We start from the raw sequence: 19,188 nt of genomic DNA on the forward strand, positions 1-19,188 counted from the left end.
GCAAGTCTATAGGGACATGCATTACTACCAGGAATTCAGTTCTTCTGGCCATCTCAAATGTGTGTTCAGGCCATGGGACCACTGGAGGTGAGCACGGGCCAGAGGCCCCCACAGGGATCAGAACTTCATTGCTGTAAGCACCAGCCATAGGTCTCACGAGCCCCATGTCTATGCTGGGGTGGCTCAGGGACCTTGGATCTAGACCATGGTCACAAGCAGGAGACATCTGTGTTGAAGTCCTGTTTAATACCCCTAAATCCTCATTGCAAAATCTGTTCACTGGACAGTGGTGCAGAAACACTACCAAGTTCCTGGTGGTAGTTTTTGCCATGAATTTAAAATGTAGGTCAGGATTAATTAAAGTGGCCTGAATTTTGAAGTACATTTAAGTATTTATAGTTTCTCTGCACTTCATAGTTAGCTGAATGAGTATTTCTCTGAAGGAAGGCATGGAAACAAGCAGTGGTTGTGTCTTCATCTTAATAAAAGCAATAGTTTCCCATCTGAGTTTAAAAGCAGACAGAGCCCAGTAGAATTAATTATAAACCTAAAAGTCTGAGGGCTGCTGGGCTTGAGAACCTCTGCAGAAGTGAGCGGAAAGAAGGAGCAGACAGATAAGCTAAGGGACATTTAAAGCTAGTAACCCTGTAGAATGGAATTAAAATTTTTGTACCTCTAAACTCAAAACAATCCAGTCTTGTGATTAGCACTTGATAGTGGTGCCTGCTGTGCCTTTACTGTGATTTTCCTTCTCATGCATAGTGATTTAAAAAAGGCAAAAAGGAAGAAATAGATTTTTGTCCTGCTGTGTAACTATCAGCTTTGCTGCTTTCCTTCTGTCTCATGTTCCCAGGGAAGCCACAGCTTCCCTGAGCTGCTCTGTCCACTGCAGAGGCTGCACGAGCACACGGGAATTCCTTATAGCATCTTGCTCTGGGAGGAGCCCAGGCTGTATCTCAGCTGGTCTCCTGCTGCCCTGGGTCTGACCCATGTCATGCCACTAGACCAGTTTCTCTTACAAGTACCACTCGGATAGAAATATTTCTGTTTCTCCTGTTTTATCTGTAACTTTGACTCACTTTGAGTATTTCATGGTGTTGCCCTTGATGATGTGGTAGTTGTAAAATGCTGGGGTATGTCATGGTTGTAGCTTTAGCTGCTGCTTTAATTGAAATAAAATGAAATAAGGGCTCCTTATTAAATCTTGGTGAAGGTTTAGAATGTGTATAGTTCCTTTTCAGTGTGTTTCCTATACACAGACCTGATTTAACTGATAACTGCTCTGATGCAAGTACCTATCCCATTACAATATTTCTTCCATCCTGGGCTGTTTCTGTTATTTCCGCTGTGCTCTCTTCCAAAACCCATAGGAGCCAACAGGCTTCTGTTAGCATCAATGATCTGTAAGTCAGGCCATAAAATGGGCTATTTCTGCTCACTGGTTGTAGCTACTAGTTGTCATTTTAACTGTCTTAACAGGAGATAAATTAACATACTACTGTTGTAACTTAAATGGTACAACTGAAGTTTTATGACATGCAGTAAATTTTTATCTAGCAATTCAAAAGCTCACTTTCATTATATGGCAAGGAAGAACATTAATACAACCTGGGTCTGTCCTCCTTGTTCACAGCTGGAGTCTCAGACCACCCCTCATGTCTGGCTCTGTTACTTTTTAAGTCTCCCACCAGTTATAGGGTGGCTTTGCCCCATGTGGTGGCCTCAGTGCCTGCTCGTGTGCCTCGTTTCCTCCCAACTGGGTATTTTGATCTTGGTGCCTGGTTTCTTCTCTGCTCCTGGTTTTGTCTCCTACCAGAACATGCATCTGTCTCTTGTCCTTATTTCTGCCTTGGGTGAGTTTCCTTCCTGGGCCCTGGTACCCCTGATGGAACACCCGATCATGGTGGGTGGCTTCTCCCCTGTCAGAGGGACCATCACCTTTGAGCCTTGCTGGGGCTGTGCAGCATGCCCAGGGGCTAACACCAGGCTGGAGAGGACACTGCTACAGCCAGGCATTAGCACTGCTCTCCATCACGGGCTGGAAAACAAAAAAAGATCCACCTGCTGTTAAACAACCTGTTGTCTTATCCCACTTTCACTCCTGGCTTATGATAATGGTTTAGAAAAGGCCAAATGGGAAGAGCCTCAAGCAGCAGCAGAACTGTTGGGGATCCATGTCTTTTGGAGACATGATGGGCAAGGACGTAGATGACAATTTCAGCATGAGCAGATTCCTGAACATCAAACCTATGAAGCTGCAGTAGATGATATTTTCCCTCGGACGTACTTTTCATCCTTTTCTAATTCTTGCTTTCCTAATTCCATACTCTTTGTTTCCTGGTTTTGGACTCTATTTTAGTTACAGTTCAAAAAGTTACCATTTTTTAAAAAATAAGTTGTCCCAAAAATGCCTAGAAAACACTAAGAAGTTTTGCCAAATATTGAATGTGTTCAGCTGGAGATGACAGCTCCAGCTCTGCCAAATGAAAAGTGGAAAATATTGTCTGTGGTGGGAGAGGAGCTGGCACATAAAGATAAGATGCAGGTGAAGGTTGGGAAGTTGACAGCACTCTAGGAGATACTGAACTGGGGTTTAATGGGTGGTAAAAAGGGACATTTTGATGCAGTACTAGGATGGGTGGCTTATATGTGATCCAATAGTTAGTAGGCCTGTCTGCAGGCTGGTAAGGGATGAATTCCTGCCACATCTTTCGAGAAGAGGCTGGATTTGGTGTGAATTCATCCTGTTTCTTCATGCTGGCTCCATCCATGCAAGGGAGGACAATCTGGTGTCCAGGAAGGGCTTAAAATGGGGAAAGGCTTGAAAATCAGTAGAGTGAAGATGGCTTCAGTGTCAGAGTGCTGGGTGTGCATCAAGCCCTGGGCTCAGGTCCCTTCCAGCCCCTCTCCCCTCCTCCTGTGCCCTCCCTGTGTTGCTGTGCTGGACAGGGAGCAGAGGACCTTCAGGCACCACCACTGTGGCTTGGGGAGGGGGAACAGCTTCCTGGAGCACACGCTGCTCCTTCCAGACACCACCCCCAGGCCCCTGCTAGCAGGGGTGGTGGGAACTCAGAGCCCTAAGCCAGGGAGAACAGGAACACACATTTCTGTCCGTGTGTTTTGAAGCTGTTACACATAAATCAATGCTCCAGTCAAGTTTGCAAACCTTATTTCTTTTCATCTGCTTCCTATGACAAGAAAACCAAGGGCTTAATGTGATATCTCAATAAATCCTCATGCTAGCATCCAGCCATTCCTGAAATGCCGGGCGGCTCAGATCACTTGAGAGAATTATCCACTGCAGAGATGGCTCTTGTTCTGTCTGGCCGTGGGCTTCCTTCCTCCTGTCATTGATATTCCAAATTGCAAACAAAACTGTGCAGTGCCCCCTCCTTTTGCAAACCTCTGCCAGCTGCTCGGCACTCACCAGCTTGACAGCCCCTGGCCGTGAGGGAGCACACAGCCTGCTTTGGCTTTGGTTTTCTTCCTAGCAGGAGCCAATGGTAAGTGCAAGGAAGGCTTTAAACAAATACACCACTTCCAGGAAAAATGGCAGAGGCAGAAAAAGGCAGTAATATCAGTCTTGCACAGTCGACACAAGCAAATGCAAGTGTGTTTTCAGCTCTCTAACAGGGTGTTGTAAACATGCAGGGGTTTGTGGCATTCAGCTGAACAGCAGCTCCCATCAATTACAGGCACTGCAATGTCTTGGGTTTCGTTCTGAAGTTTATTTCCTTCTATGCTTGGTAATTAAACACGAGCAAAAGGGTTGTGTTATGGAGTGTGGTGACACAGCAGCCCTGGTGGCACTGGGGTGCACTGCTCTGCATGCTCTGGGTCTGCAGCCATGCTGAGTTCAGACCACCAGGATGGGTCACCTCACCCCAGACAGCCGGGACTCTCCTGGGGTTGAGCCACAGGTCTTAAATCATCCTCTGCAAAGATTTATTGTCCTACCAAGGAGCTCCTTGGTGCAAAGCTGTGTGTGACCAGCTCTCCCAGCTTGGGCTGTCCCCAGCCCTCTGCTTTGCAAGGCTGGGGCTGGGCAGGGGGCTCTCTTGGTGGCCGCAGCCTCTGGCCAGATGAGGCATGCTGCTGTGCCCATGGCACTTGCTCTTAACCACAGTCACCTGCAATTCTGAGAAGGTTTTGAAATCATCAAGTTCTTATGTACTAAGAGACTGATGTGTTTTCTGTTACAGCAGATTTATTCCCTGAATAAGGGAAAGAAATTCTTTGCTGTGAGGGTGGTGAGACCCTGGCCCAGGTTGCCCAGGGAAGCTGTGGCTGCCCCATCCCTGGCAGTGTTGAAGGGCAGGTTGGATGGGGCTTGGAGCAGCCTGGGCTGGTGGGAGGTGTCCCTGCCCATGGCAGGGCTTGTACTTCAAGGTCCCTTCCAACCAAACCAGTCTGTGATTTTGTGGTTCTTTGAAGACAATAATTTGGGAATGCTTCTGGCACCTGTGCCCAGCTTTTGTGATGTTTTTGTAGTACAGCCTCTAAACCAAACCTAAGATGGGTTTGGTCTCTTACCAATCAATTGGCAGGCAGGGACCAGAGTGCAGAGCAGCCACATGGTGTCTGAAGTCTGCATGCAGAAATTCATTTAAATATGCTGTAATCAGGAGTGCTGCTAATACGCACTGAAAGTTTCTGGGCTAATGAGTTAGGATTGTGGTGCTCTCCTCCTAACCAACTTGTTATGTGGTGCAGAGCAAGCCCAGCTCGAGCTTTGTATCTCTCTGAAAGAGATTCAAGCTACAAGGCAGCCTGTGAGCTCGGCTAGACAAGAGTTTCTTATCTTTATGCAAAATGTGCAAAGCATCTACACATTTTCTTTCTTTATCCTGTGCATAGTTCTGGCCTTTCTTACCTTAAATTCTGCTAGAAGAAAAATACTGAAAAGCTTTGAGAGGCAAAAGTTCAAGAATAGCCAGCTGTTCCCTGAGCATTGCATGCTCTGAGACTTTAAGTTCATTATTTGATTCTACTTTCTGCCAGCAGTTAAGAAAAGAAATAGATTTTGTACATGGTTGACTTGTACTGCTACTTGAATAAAACAGTGACACAGATAATGCTAAACATAGCCATATACCAGACAGGCACATTAAAAATAAATATATCTTTTAAATGATTTTTTAAATGAAAAATGAGGTACATTTATGATAAAATAAGGTTAGTGGATTTTTTTTAACTTTATGTAAGTTTTCTCAGCCTGAGGTGAAAATCTATTTTTAATATCTTATACAGCAGCAGGAGTAACAAGAAGTTGTGAGAAATGTTTTCTGGAACTGATTTTTCATAGCTCAAGAACTGAGGGGTTTTATGAAGAATTGGGTATCCCAGAGGGCCTGGGGGCCTTGTGGGGGGCTCAGGCACTTGCAGTTCTGGCACCCACCCTGTGCAGCAGATCACTTAGATCAGCTTTGTTATTGTTTTGAATATTTCACATATAACTGGGTTTGATTGTTTGCATAAGTCTTCTGGGACATTGCTCTTCCCAGACTGTGCAGATCTTCTAGACTCAAACTGAATAAACATACCAGGGGGTTATCAGCTGCAAATAATATTTCAGAAAATGTTTTGCAATCCATTCAAGTTGTTACTGGCTACAATCACCAATGTATAAGTTTCACTTTTTAATAAATTCAGACACATTGAGCTTTTAGTCATTATTTACCCAGCCCTTAATTTGGTTCATGTTAATTTTTTGAGATTCTCAAAGATCTAGAATTTAGGCCTCAATATGCCAGCAAATGCTGAGGGATAAATCCACCCTCTTTATTTCTGCTTCCAGCTGCTGTAGAAAGCCTGGTTTTGTCAGTGAAAAAAAATATATATGGCTCACTGGATGCTGTTAGTTTGAAAAATGAGGATTTCTTTTTGTCTGAGAGGAGCAGAACTGTGCTGGCTTCCTAGCTGAAATAAACTCCTAAGTACCTAACCTCGTGTTTGGAAAAGTCAGAGGGTGAAAGCAGTTCCCTTCAAATAGCTGAATTCCAGGCAGTCTTTTAAAATAAACTTTGAAGGGAAAACAAAGCACTAAATAATCACCTAACAGGCCTATCAAAATGGTTGTGTTGTTGTGTTGTTTTTCCTGCCTTAGTTGATACTTGAATTTAACAAAACAGTTAAAAACATCTCTAGGTCCAAGCACCTCAATTATCTGGGTTTGAAACCTTCTGCTCCTAATAGGTGATGAGGGATTTGTTGTTTTGACAGCCTGTGTTCCCAGGAATATTCTAAGTACCAGACTGGCTTCTGATCAACTTTTAATAAACTTCCTTGTTGTTTTTCCTCTCAAAATTCTGTTTTATACTCTTATTAACGTGGGTTTTTCTGTAAGCTCCAGAAATCAAAAGTAAAATGTCACTACGATGCTGATTTTAGAGATCTCATGGAAATATCTTCAGTATTTTCACATCATTTTTTGTCTCCTGGATGAGGAGACAATGTGTCTCTGATAATGTGTATTTTGGGAACAGACCCATTCAAAAGTGAATTATAACTGTGAATGGTATGTATCTATCTGTTCAGAGGGTGAAACTGTCTTGATTCATTATCTTGAAGCAGTGACTTAGGGATAAAAGGAACTTCATTGTCACAGAGTCCCTTGGGCCTTGTTTCTCTGGTGCAACATTCAGTCAAACTGAGACAGCAGTAAGTTAACCCTTATTTCTTTAGGAAATTTATGATCAGAAGGCAGATGGTGGTTAATTCTCCACTTTGGCTGACAGTTTATTTCTGCATCATGGAGTTCACTGGTGTTTCCGTGTTCTCTGGAGGAAAGAGGCTGCTTGGAGACCGGGATGGGCTGGCTTCACTTCAGAGGTGGCTGCAGCCTCCTGCCTGGCAGCCAGGTTTGGTGGTGTGCTCTGCATTCAGGCCTCTCACTGACAGTCCTTGCTATCGGAAAAAAGAAAATAATAATAATTTGATGTGTTCTGGGCTTCATAGACTATTTGCAGTGATGGTGGATCAGTGACATGGCTAGGAGAGAAGAGCTGGATTTACTGAATACCGACTCAAGTATCTTTTGCTTTTTGAGTTAGTTTTGCTACCCCTAAAGCTGGCATCTTATGTTGAGTTTATACTTTATTGCTTGGCTAGATGAGTCATTCATTTTAACCTTGAAAAAATACCATTGACCATTTTGCTCTGCACAAAGTTGGGAATTGTTTTTAAATGGGTGAGTTTTAAGGATACTGTTCTAGATAATCTTTAGACTCCCTAAAAGAGAATACATTCTAATGTGTAGAAAATGCCAGACTATGGAGTTTCACTGCTTGCAGCTTTTTATGCTGATAATGTTACTCCTGGACAGGGTGAAGTGCCTCCTGAGTTTGTGGTGTGAGGGACTCTTTCTGTGTTGAGAAATGCTGGATATATCTAATAGGTGCTGCCTTGGGTGAGGTTTCTTGATACATCCCTTCCATGGAAAGGACAGAACAATACACAGTGACCCCTAATTAACAGCAGCAGCCTCAACTGAGACTTGCCTTTAGTTTCCCAGGTCTCCTTACCTAGAGATGATTTATGCTTACAAATTATCCAGGCTTTACAGAGCAATGGCAGTTTCCTGGAGGCAAGAGTAAGGGTTGTAATAGGGCGATGTGTGCTAGTCGGTGGCCAGTAATTAAAAAGCTTTAATTATTGTCATTTTTTCTTTGGTGGAAAATGGCACTATGACTCACTGGTTCAGAAGGTGAAGGGACGTGTTGTGCAGCTCGGAACACGCAGTGTGGGAGATGGATTGCTGCATCCAGGAGGGGGTTTGTGCTAGTGAGAACGGTGTGCAGGGAATACTGCAGCATGGTAGGATGTTGAAGGAGTGTGTGCCTGTTACCAGCTGACTGGTTCTGTACCATCCACAGTCTCTAATCGGGTTTTAAGCTGTGGCATTAGGTTCTGCTTAAAGACAAAGTAGGAATATTGCTTCTAAGAGTTTCTAATCTAACAAGTTGGAAAGGGAAGGTGTCAGGGATCATATTTCTATACGCTTTTCATTACATCAGCAACAAAGACTTTCCCTGCCTGCCCCCCTACTAACAGAGCTTGGCCCCACCAGCCAGTTTCTCAGGGGATATACAGTGTAAGTTACAGGGCACTTGCAGCAACAAACCTATGTAGAAGAAACTGTATTTAAACTCTAGGGAGTGTAATTGACAGTAGTGAGCACTCATCGAGTTATTCCTTCAGCAATCTGTGCTAGTATTTTTAGAATTATATGTATTGTCTTGCTCTGGTGGATGTAATCCTTGCTTCCCGTGCTCATGTGTGTCTCTGCATCCTCCTGGGGTGAGGACAGAGCAGTGGCAGGTGTGTGAAGGCGAGGAGGTGGCTCTGGCATGGGGCACACTGAGGAGCCAACAGCCTGACAAATACAAATGAGCTGGGAACTTGTGTCTGTTGAGGTGCTGTGACTTCCCTGATGCTGTGAAATGAAGATCTCTATCCAGTGAGTGGGAATGAAAGCCCAGAGGAGGAAACACAATGTAAAAACTGACATTGGTTTTCTCAGGCTTTCTTCTTAAGTTTTTTTTTTTTTAAGCATTTCATTCCCATTTATCATAAGCATGTCTCAGCAACATGCTGCGTGTGTGTCATTTGTTTTATCAGGCACAATGTGCCTGTATATATTTCATAATGTGTGAATTGTGAATAAGTGCAACTCCAGAAGGGATAATTTCAGCAAAGAAGCTTGAGATAGATCAGGATCTGACAGATATGCTGTGAGAATCAGGGGAGCTTGGTGAGAGATGCCACTGGCACATTCCTGCTACCCTTCATCTCCCCAGGCCATCTTCTCAAATTCTCTTTTCTTTTCCCTAATGCAAAAGGAAAGACCAATATTTATTTCAGGACTCAGAACAACAGCAAAAAAGCCCCACCTGTCTTTTGAATGCTGAAAAAATTCAGCCATGTGTACATCCAAAGAAGTATTGCTGTGAAGATCTGCACTGCTGGGGACACCACGTCTTTTAGGCACCTTCTATTTTTGGATGCTCAATTTTGTGGGTCACTGACTGCATCTGCTACAGAGAGCCTGGTCCTCTCCCAACACACAGGCCTGGATCCAGCACAGTATTGAGGCTGGATTTGGGTTAGGAATCTGATGCTTTGTTGGGAATCTGGGCCACAGCCAGTGTTCAGGAGCAGGGACCAGCAGGAGAGCAGAGCTGCCCGTGCCCAGGACACGGCCTGGAGAATATCACAGCCACGTCTCTAGCAGCACTTCTGAGCAACAACATGAGCTCAAAAGTCAGCAGTGATTTAAGCACCTTGGGCACTTCCCAGCCCTTCAGAATCACCTCTTCCAGGCTCTGACTCTTCACTAGTTTGTTTACCCCAGAAGATGTGGTCCCTGCCCCTCGCACTAACATGCTCACAAGGGTGTCCAGCTTCCACCTGGCTTTTGGACAGGAAGTTGGGAGAAGGATGTTCTCACAGCTTTATGGGCTGATGTACTGATGCAGTCCTGTTGAAGGTCTAATCCTGCTGCTTTCCCTAACTGCTGTCAGCATTTTGTATCTGCCTCAACCTTGTTACGAGTTAATTCCTTCTGCTTCTTCCTGGAATAAGTGTGTTTAACCCCTTTCACAGATCAAGCCATTTTCTTTTAATTTAGGAAAAACCTTGATTGTCTGTTACATTAAAGAAATCTCGTTGCTTTTACCCTGTGGCCCCTTACTTAATCCAATCAGTTTCTTTACCCTTCATTTACAGAGGATCTCTCTGTGCTGCCATTCAGAGCGCCAGTCTGAGTGACTTTCATTAATTATTGGAGGCTCAAGGTTATTGTTTTTTCCAATTTCTGAATCACAAGGGGAACAACCTCACTTTGCAACCAGCAACAACAGGACTGGAAAATCCCAATGTTTGGAATTCTCTCCATCCCCTTCTAAATACTGGTGTTCCTGGAAGCAAAATGCATTCTGTCTCTGTCCTCAATATCTAGGTCGTTCTGGATTTAAATTTGTCTTACCAATTGCTAAGGAACATCAGGACTGGATATTCCGCAGCCTATTTAGACAGCCCATACCTGTGCTTGAGGTGGCCTTAAGGAAAAAAAAATGGCTCCATTGTCAATTGAATGTGGTGTGGAGCAGTCAAAAATCAGAAATGGAAGTGAAGAGTTTAAAATCTTCTGAAGTGAAGTAAGTTCACTTCCTATTAACCATTTCCTTCTCAGTATCTCTCTGTCAACACTGCTCCTTAAATGTTAAAAGCTTAAATGAACATGATACAGTGTCTTATCAGAAAACAGGACTCACTCCTGCACTGGAAGTCCATGTACTTTTGGAAAGTGTGTTTGGAGAGATGGGAATCGATCATGGCATTTTGGTGTAGCTTTGCAGACTCTTTAGATATGTTCTTCAGACTTGGGGAGCACCTGGCAAGCATATCTTTGGATCTAGATCTTTTTGTATCCGTATGTTAGAAGAAGGTATCTTCATCTTAGGGAAGAGGGTTTATTTTGAATCTCAGAAAACTTTGTGGCTTATTTATTTTCTACCTTTTTGTGTAGACAAGATGAATTTGAGTTTATGGTAAACCTTTATGCTCAGTTTTTGCTGGGACTACTCTTTCTAGACTTGACCTGCGGTGTGTTCCCACCGTAGTAGGTGTTCTTGCATACATCTGCCATATGTCCTTTTACTAAGTAGAACTATTCTGTGCTCTCAGAAGCTTATTTCTCTCTTCTGCATTCAAGCCTGAAGATTGTTTTTGGTACTGTACTTCTGTTCAAACAGCTTGGTAATTCTTTCAAGGTTTTGGCACCATGAATTGATGCCACTCTTCAGGAGAGCAGTGAATTCACATGAGTTACACACTCTTGCCCTCGGGCCAGATCTGGGGCAGTGGGAGGGCAGGTACCACCTTAAATCTAACACCTCACATGTTAGTGCTCGGAGGGTTTTGTGCTTCCCCTGAGCTCCTCCTTTGTGGAGGTGATTAAAAGATGCCTGTTGCTGTCTGGATGTGCAGCATGCTTCATTAACAGTGATTTATTTTGGAGTTTAGCAGATCTGGCACTATGCAGCACATTGATGTGCAGTGGCAGAACGTGAGATGATTGCTAAGCCTTGCTTCTTGCTGCTGCTGCACCACTCAAGGGTCTGAGGCATGTTCTGCAAACTTTTCTTCAGAATATTCACAAAACTGAGTTCATACAGTACAAATTACATCTACAAAAGTGTTTTTCACATTCTGAATGCAGCTGTGTACTTTAGCCTTAGGTTTTTCATTTCTGTTTAGTTTTTTCAGAAGTGCTAATCATTAAACATGCAAAGGAAATTACTGACAAAGAACCATCCCTAATAACTCAGAAAAAATCACCACAAATATTTCTACTGTGTGCCTCTTTCTTTTTCCTCATGCCCAATTACAGTCTGAGCTCTTAGAGTCAACTCTAAGAATCCAACTGGAAACAAAAATGCTTTTCACAAGATTTGCAATGGATGCGTTGCCAAAAGTAAAGAAGACATCTGCAGGTGTGTGGGATGCACTTCCAAACTGAAGCACAGCGAGCTCATTTTCATCTTGACAAAAGAAGGTGTGTGGGGCTGCAGCTACACACGCTTCCTTCTGGAAATAAAACGTTAAACTTTGCAAGTTTTCATGCCCCTTCTATTTTCCTTCAGAAGCGGAGCACAAAACCTCCTGTGATTTTATAGTCAGAAAACATCTAGAAATGGGAAGGATCTTTTCAGTTATGTCTCTTTTGCTCGTGCACAAATGTTGCCTTTCCTTAAGTTGTGGCCATAAAAAGTCAACACGTTTGGACAGTTTTTACACAGCTCTGAACAACGGCCCTGCCGATGTGAGAAGCAGCAATGTTTACAGGGAAACATTCTGAAGATTGGACTCATTCACATGTGAAATAGGGAACCATCATGAGAAGTGAGAATGCAGCCGTATCTTGGATACCACCATCTTTTAACCTTAGGAAAAAATGTTAAACAGTGATCATCTAATTTACTGTTCATCACTTTTTTTATGCTAAAGCAGAGGCATCGTTTCTCTTTCTGTAACGTATTAGTCCGTGTTGGGAGATATATCAGAAGTAAAGGTGTGGGTTGGTAAGTGGGTGGTGCAGGGCCAGGGCTCAGGTGGCAGCTGAGTTTCCAGGTACTCATTTCCAGTGCTGCTCCTTGGGGGGCTCTTAGGGAGCACCAGGAAGATGGTGCTGCTGAAGCTTTAATATTAATCCAACGATTGCAACTCTGACCGTGACAGCAAGCATGGTGCTATTCCATATATTTAGAAAATTATACATGCTAGAGCCTCTTGTAGGAATCTCTTCTAAGGTAATCATTAGAGGGTAAATCATTTGGCTGGAGTTTTCATTAACATCAATGGAAACACCACTGGGAGTCCAAGTGCCACGCACAGACAGTTGGTTAATGGCAGAAGTGACTGTTTTCATTCAGATAGCTGGACATTTTTCTTTGAAGCACATGCATGACCCTCTGATGTCTGCTGGTTCTCTGGAGAACGTTTTGAATAACCAAGTAAGAGAGAAGACTTTCAGCTTTTTCACTGGACTTACTAATTAACTGTGCTGAGTACTAAAAGTGTGTGGTTTTAGCACAGCTCTTGTTCTTGGCTGAAAGCAAGACCCAGCGATTGTGTCAAAACATCTTGGGAAGAAAGAAAGAGCTGGCTATTTTTAAAGCCCTTATAAGCTAAAACCTAATTTACATTAGTAATTTTGAAATGTTTTGTACTGAGTGTTTAAAATGCTTAGAGAAGCATGATTTCTTAAACAGAGAAATATCAGTTTGCAAAAACCACAAAGTAGCCAGAATTTTTCCTGAAGGGGTGGGGAGTCAGGAGAAGCTCTGATAAGAGGTGGAGTAATAAATAGAAACTTATCCAAGAATTGTCTTGCATTTGTGAAAAACTAGGGAATAAAATACCAAAACAACAGTTTCAGCTCAAAGAGAGCATCAGGGATGTGATGAAGATAAAGCTGGGACCTGCACACAGCCATCTCCATGGTTCTCCATGAAGCTTTGTCCCTCAGTCCCGTCATGTCTCCAGAAGCACCATCCTCAAAGCCTGTGGAATAGAGGCATTTTGCTTGACTTTGGTTGGATTTGGGGCTTATAATCCTATTTTTTTTTTTTAACCAAAAGGCAGATATAATACTTTCTTACTACTGACACTGCTTACAATCAGCTGAGCAGCTGAGTGCCATGGTTATTAATCCAGGTAGCAGGAGAGCTTTTGGTCAGCCCGTCTGCACACTGGCAGCTCGCAGATGGGTCTGCAGGGGCTTCAGATGGGTTCCTGCTGTTGGTTAAGTTGGAAAGTGCTGCACCTCGTGTGTTTTTAATTGGATATCAAAGGCTGTGAAGTGATTGTTCTGTTTCAGTCCCACGTAGCTGACTGCAAAGTGAGGAGAATAATTGTGAAGCGTTGCCTTGCAGTGTGATGAAGCCTTGGGAGTGACACGATGGGCTTAGTGATGGGGATAATACGTGGGAAAACAAGAACACCAAAGAATTTCAGCAGCTGCTGGTGAATAAAAGACTTATCTCAAAGCTCACTTAAAACAGTGTAAAACCAAGAGTGACTTGCCTGTGGTCGAAACTGCCTGTACAGGTGCAGTTCAAACAGACTGTAGTGCTGAGAGGAAAACCAGTGTTTATCTGTGCATGGAGGCTATACAGGGTAAACAAAGAAGTTTCCTGGGTTCATTATAAGTACAGTAACTGCTTAACTATGTCAATCAATAGAAAGGTCTATGATGACATTTTGCTTCAAAATTTAATAATTAATACTCTAATCATTCACTTAAGTTGTTATTAGTTTTCACTGATTAGTTCTTCTGCTAACCCCCAGCTAGTCTAATCAGTCCGTGTGAGAATAGCCAAGTATATCCAATTAATTTCTGACCCTTCCAAGTTGCATCTTCAGATCACAAAATAAAGATTTTTAGCCTTCTCAGTGCATAGAACCTGACTTTATTAGAAAAATCTTATCAATTTTAACTGACAAAAGCCAGTGGAGACCTCTCATGATATCCCTTCACATGCTATTAGCCATGCAGTTTGTCTTGTAAGCACGAAGGCTTCTTAACTTCCAGCCTTCAGTGATATGAATAAATTATAAGAATGTGTGTCTGACTTGATTTATTTATTTTTAATATTTAAATGCCTGCTCTGGAAAAGGTTCCTTTTATAAAAGGAGGCATTTTTTTTTTCCCCGTGGGTTCCATTGGGGGGGTGTACATTGCAGTGATAAGCTCAGAAACTCTTCAGATTGTTGCTTACGTGTTTTATTTATTTATAAATTGTAATGAGAGCAGGAAAAAGATCAGGTTTAATCCGGAGATGTTTTAAGGGTTGTTGTTTTGGGGTTTTTTTGTTAGAATTTTTGAGCAATGAGAATGGAGGTGAAATGGGAAAAGCATCCCCTCTTCCTGAGCAGAGTGGGGACATTTCCTAGAAAGTGTCACGTTGCAGAGAGGGTGTCCTTCATGTGCTGGATGATGTCTGTAGAGAAAAGTGAGAGCAATTCTCACAACTTTCCTCTTAACTGTGATCTACAAAGTTAACTAATTACACTTTGGATTACCCCAGAGAGGCAGTGACAGAAGTTAGAGACGAAGAAATCCCACAACACCCAAGGGGAAGATGCAAGGATAGTTTGTCATCCTCGCCTGGTACCCAGCACACTTAGACCCTCGCAAATCATTCCTCCAAATGGTTTTAAATGAAATGCCTTTAAAAGTTCTTTGCTTGGTCTTCAGGTTCAACTTTCCTGGAAAGAAAAGCCAACTGCCAACAAGCAGAAGAACCAGCAATCCTAAACCTCCTTGTAATGTTTTGTTTGTTTCTCTTTGACAGATTAAAGATTGCCTAAAATTCCCAAGGAGCCCCGTTCTCTTCTGTCATTCCCTGAGTCGTCTCCTCTGACCCAGGAAGCTGAAGATGAGGTTGCTATGGGAACTGCTCGTGCTGCCATCATTCCTGGTGTGCCTTGCAGGTAAGGTGTCATTTTTAAACTTTTGATCTAAGAATGTCACTGTATATCACATCAATGCAAAAAATGCATCCCATTTTATATGCCACTGATAAAATGGCAAAATAAGCCCCTGCTCCACACCTGGCATTAGGAAAGGCTGCTGAGCTGATGCTTTTAACAAGCTCCTTTGGCTGTGGATCAGGATCTCCACAGAGAAGTGCAGTATTTCAAAGGTCTGCTCAACCCCTTTCCAGCTCAAAGTTACTGTTGATGGAAGTTGTTTTCCCATGTTCTGTGCTAAGCATTTCAATGCTCAATTAAACCTACATGGAATGTAGCTTTAAATCCCATTAAAACGGTGTTATGTTACAGCTAAGACCTTGCTCCATTTAACAAATAATTAGAATAAAGTATTTCAGCAATATAACCGTCTTCTGTAACTGCCCTTGTTTAACTTTTTCTTCCCTGAGAGTTTCAATGTTTTGAGCGTTCCCAGCAAAAGGAAATTTCCCAGGAATGTGCCTTTTTCCTGAAGCTAAAACAGTTCTTGGAAGGCATTTCTGCCTTGCAGAGGGTCAGCAAAGCTTGCTCCAAAGCCCTGCTGCCCTCCTCCTGCCCAAGGAGCTGCTTGTGGGCTGGGGGAACAGGATCACACCACTCCCCCCTCTGGGGCTGGTGCTGCCACCACACCAGGGCTGTCCAAGTCCATTTTGAGTCTCTCTTTGCCATTCAGTTGCCATGGATTATATTCCCTCCTTGAATTGGCTTTATTCTCCTTTACCATGTGTGTCGTTCTGAGGGGAGGGGTGTTACATTTTAATTAATGTTTATATCCTCTTGGTGTTCATCTGGGTTGCTCTAATTTATCTGCTGCTTGACGCTCAGAATATTTTACTGCTCTGTTTAGTTACTTGTGCTTTCTTCCCTTTTATATGTGCACATTGTCAGGGTACTTTTTCAGCATTTTAGGTAATAGCAAACTACTTATAGTAGTGTTTACTTTCTTCTGCTTAGCTCTACTGAACACAAAGCCGCTTTTATTCTGGTACTTATGGGTACCTATTTTTTAAATTTGGTTCCAAGTCTTTCTAAATGTGCTATGACAGTTTCTGAGCTGGCAGAAAATTGGATGCAGAGAGATTCTGCAATGCAGTGCCACACGTGTGTCAGGAACTGCAACCCTGGAGAAGCTGGGCTGCAGGAATACAGGAAGCACGTTCCTTTATTTTAAGCGAATAAACACAATAGTGGAAAAACAAAAGCATGTAAAATATTTTTAAACTGTGGTTTCTATGCTTATCGTAAATATTGCAAAATGTTCGGGGTCAGCAAAGTAAAGTTTCAGGGGAATGTGTTTTGAGGGGTTGTCCTCATCTTTTACATTCTGGATTTTAGAGCAGTGGACCTGGTAAGCACTGCCTCTCCCCGCACTGCTCTGCAACAGCACTTCTTCTCATCTTTGCAGTGCACTGAGTATTTTCAGGGCATAGCAACAGTTTCTCTGTCCTGCTGAGGAAGATTTAACAGAGTTATGGGGAGAGGAGTGCCAAAAGCTGTGTGTGGGAAGTGTGAGTGAGGAAAGAGTTTCATTTTACTGAAGGACACGGTCACATAGTGGATTTGGGCCGACTTCCTTGGACAAGATTTAAATGTGGAAGTTTCTGTGTTAGCCTGTATCAGCTGGTTGGAGGCAGGGAAGGGATGTTGCTGCAGGAGTTGTGGTGGTGCCATGAAACAGGGCTAACTGGTTCAGGGGCAGACCTGGGTGAGTGTTTTCTGCAGTGCTGGGGTGTTACGGGCCACGTGAACACATTCAGACCTGGCTGAGTCCCAGCAGCTATCTGGACTTTATCTTTGTGTGCTTCCTAAATGAACAACCGTTCACTAGAAACTGCATGAAAACTTCCAAACTCGTATCATTCAAGCCGTTAAACAGCTGTCAAACCCAAAGCATTTAGAGTATCCAAATGTGTCATTAAGGGTACCAGATATCTGCCTCTGCCAACGTGCCAGGAGAAGAAAGACATGCCAGAGCTGCTCACAGTCCACACGGGCTATTGCTATTGATTTTATGTACTGGGTGTTCAGATATTACAGTTCTTCACAGCAGGATAAAACACTTGGATAGAAAACTAGATCAATCCCAGGAGGTCCTTAAACCAGCTACCTAGAGGTGCAAATCTACTGATGATTTTGGGAGTCATCCAGGCTCCCTCGAAAAGGCAGCAGCACTGCCTGAGGTCCTCCTGAGCTCGCCATCCATCCCCTTTCAATCCATCACCCAGCCTGGGACCGTATTTTTCAGGCTACTTTTCTTGCTGGTTGTTCTGAGGTCATACTGATAAAAACTGACAACACCTTCTTTGCTCTCAGTGGTTGATGTATATCAATTCAGGGTTTCTGATTATATTTTCAGGAGTCTTTTCTTCAGGTGTCAGCTCTGGGAAGCATTAACTGCAAATTATTTCTTGGGTGCCAAATAACTCTGATTTGTTAGGGCAGTCAGCTTCCTTAAATAGCGTTTGTGGTAGTGGTGATGTGGAGTTTTGGAGAGTAAGATGAGAGGCAGAATAGGCTGTGAAAAAATAACACAGCTCTTCAAGTCGTGACTTAGTTAACAAATGCTCTCTCCTGGGCAGCCCCAGGTGGCTCTCCTGTACCCTGGAGTGACTTTGTGTTCCTCTGGGAAAAGCCGTGGGGAAACAAAAGCCCCTGCACAGGGTGAGCCAAACCAGCTTGTGTTAATGAAGATGGGACACAGTCCGTATGCCTCTGATGTGCTGGACAAGTATGAAAGGAAATTTTCTGTATTTTTTGTGAATCTTATGCAATTCTTTGCCTCATTAACTTGCTGTAGCAGCGAGTTTGACTGCTGAAGTCCTATTTGCATGTTAATGAGCTGCACATAGACATGTTAGGGTGTGCGTGTTGTATAATGTGAAGAAGCCGTGAAGATCCACTTGCGTTTTGACATGAAAACAAAAAGGTTGCAGCTTTTGAGAAGTGTGTATGCTCTGCTGTGTCATGCCTGTGATTGGAGCCTGGCTTGCTCTCCTGCCCTGATTCTCCCTTTTGGCTTTGTCTTGGATGCTTTGCTCTCTGTCCTGCTGCTTGTTCTAGCCACTGAAAAAAGAAGGATGTCTGCTCCTGACAGACACACCAGCCAGCAAGACTGGCCCCCTTTTTTTTCTTAGCAAAGACCACATAAACAGGATGGCTTGAATAAACAAATCCATCTTGTAGCTCTATAATGCTTCTGTGTCAACAAGTTTGCTTTATCAAAGTGCTGCTGCAGCTGTATCTCTTCAGCGCTCCTGGGGGGTGACGGAAGCAGCTCCAGAAAGCACAAGCCAAAATACAGAATCTAGGAGTTGTTTTATACTGCTTTAAATGAACAAGGAAACACAGTTCTTTCCCTCTGCTAACCTGGCTTCTTCATGGAGCCTCTCAGCTCTGAAAGCCTTTGTTTTGCAACAGATTAAATGGGCAGCAGAAAGATCGCTGGCAATTTTTTAGTGGAGGGTGATCCTGGGGGTTAGCAAGACCTGGCTTGCTCCTCAAAAGTGGTTTGTATGGGTCACTCTGCAATTGCTGCATGTCTGCAGTCTGCTGCATGAAAACCTAGAGTTTCATGGCTCTCCAGGTATCCACAGTTGAGTATGAGCTGTATTACCCTGTATTATCTGAAAAGGCAAGAGGAATTCATATGGAGAAGACCCAGACATGTGAAGTTTACACATGGTTTCAGCCAGCAGCACAGGGTATGTATTAACGAGCTGTTTGCTGGCTGTGCCTACAGGGAAGCCCATATGGTGTCATGACATCCCAACACCACTTGTGCTCCCTGCTGCAAATCCAGGGACAGCATCATGTTTTTCAGTATCAGCTTCTGTCATAGTTTTGATTAAGGTGGAACAAAAGTGCTGTTTCACCTTGTATGTGCTCAGAAATATCATTTTCTAATCTAGAAATATGCACACAAGAGCAGAAGTCAGGAATATTTCTGTAGAGCTAATTTTCAGTGGGATGGATTTGTGGGTTTTGTTTTGTTGGCTTTTTTTGGTTTTGTCTTGTTGTGGTTTTTTTTTTTTCAAAACTGTTTTTTTTACAGGAAAATGTTTTTATAAATGCCTGTCCAAGCATTCCTTCTCCTTTTGTCAGGTGCTGACCCAGCACAACCAGTGCCTCAGCAGTGGCTCAGGCCAGAATGTT

General features: G+C 43.3%; 1 protein-coding gene across 6 annotated transcripts in view; it reads left to right on the forward strand.

The window, feature by feature from the left end:
* The window catches only part of LOC127388327 (contactin-4), a 287,077-nt gene that overhangs the window by 131,324 nt on the left and 136,565 nt on the right, over window positions 1–19,188 (forward strand). For all 6 annotated transcript variants that reach the window (XM_051627708.1, XM_051627707.1, XM_051627712.1 and 3 more), the window contains one exon: window positions 14,859–14,997. In XM_051627708.1, coding sequence (XP_051483668.1) covers window positions 14,943–14,997 — 55 coding nt within the window. In that variant the 5' untranslated portion in view covers window positions 14,859–14,942. The remainder of the gene's footprint in view (window positions 1–14,858; window positions 14,998–19,188) is intronic.

The sequence above is a fragment of the Apus apus genome, chromosome 9 (genome assembly GCF_020740795.1).
Source record: "Apus apus isolate bApuApu2 chromosome 9, bApuApu2.pri.cur, whole genome shotgun sequence".
NCBI classification, from domain to species: domain Eukaryota; kingdom Metazoa; phylum Chordata; class Aves; order Apodiformes; family Apodidae; genus Apus; species Apus apus.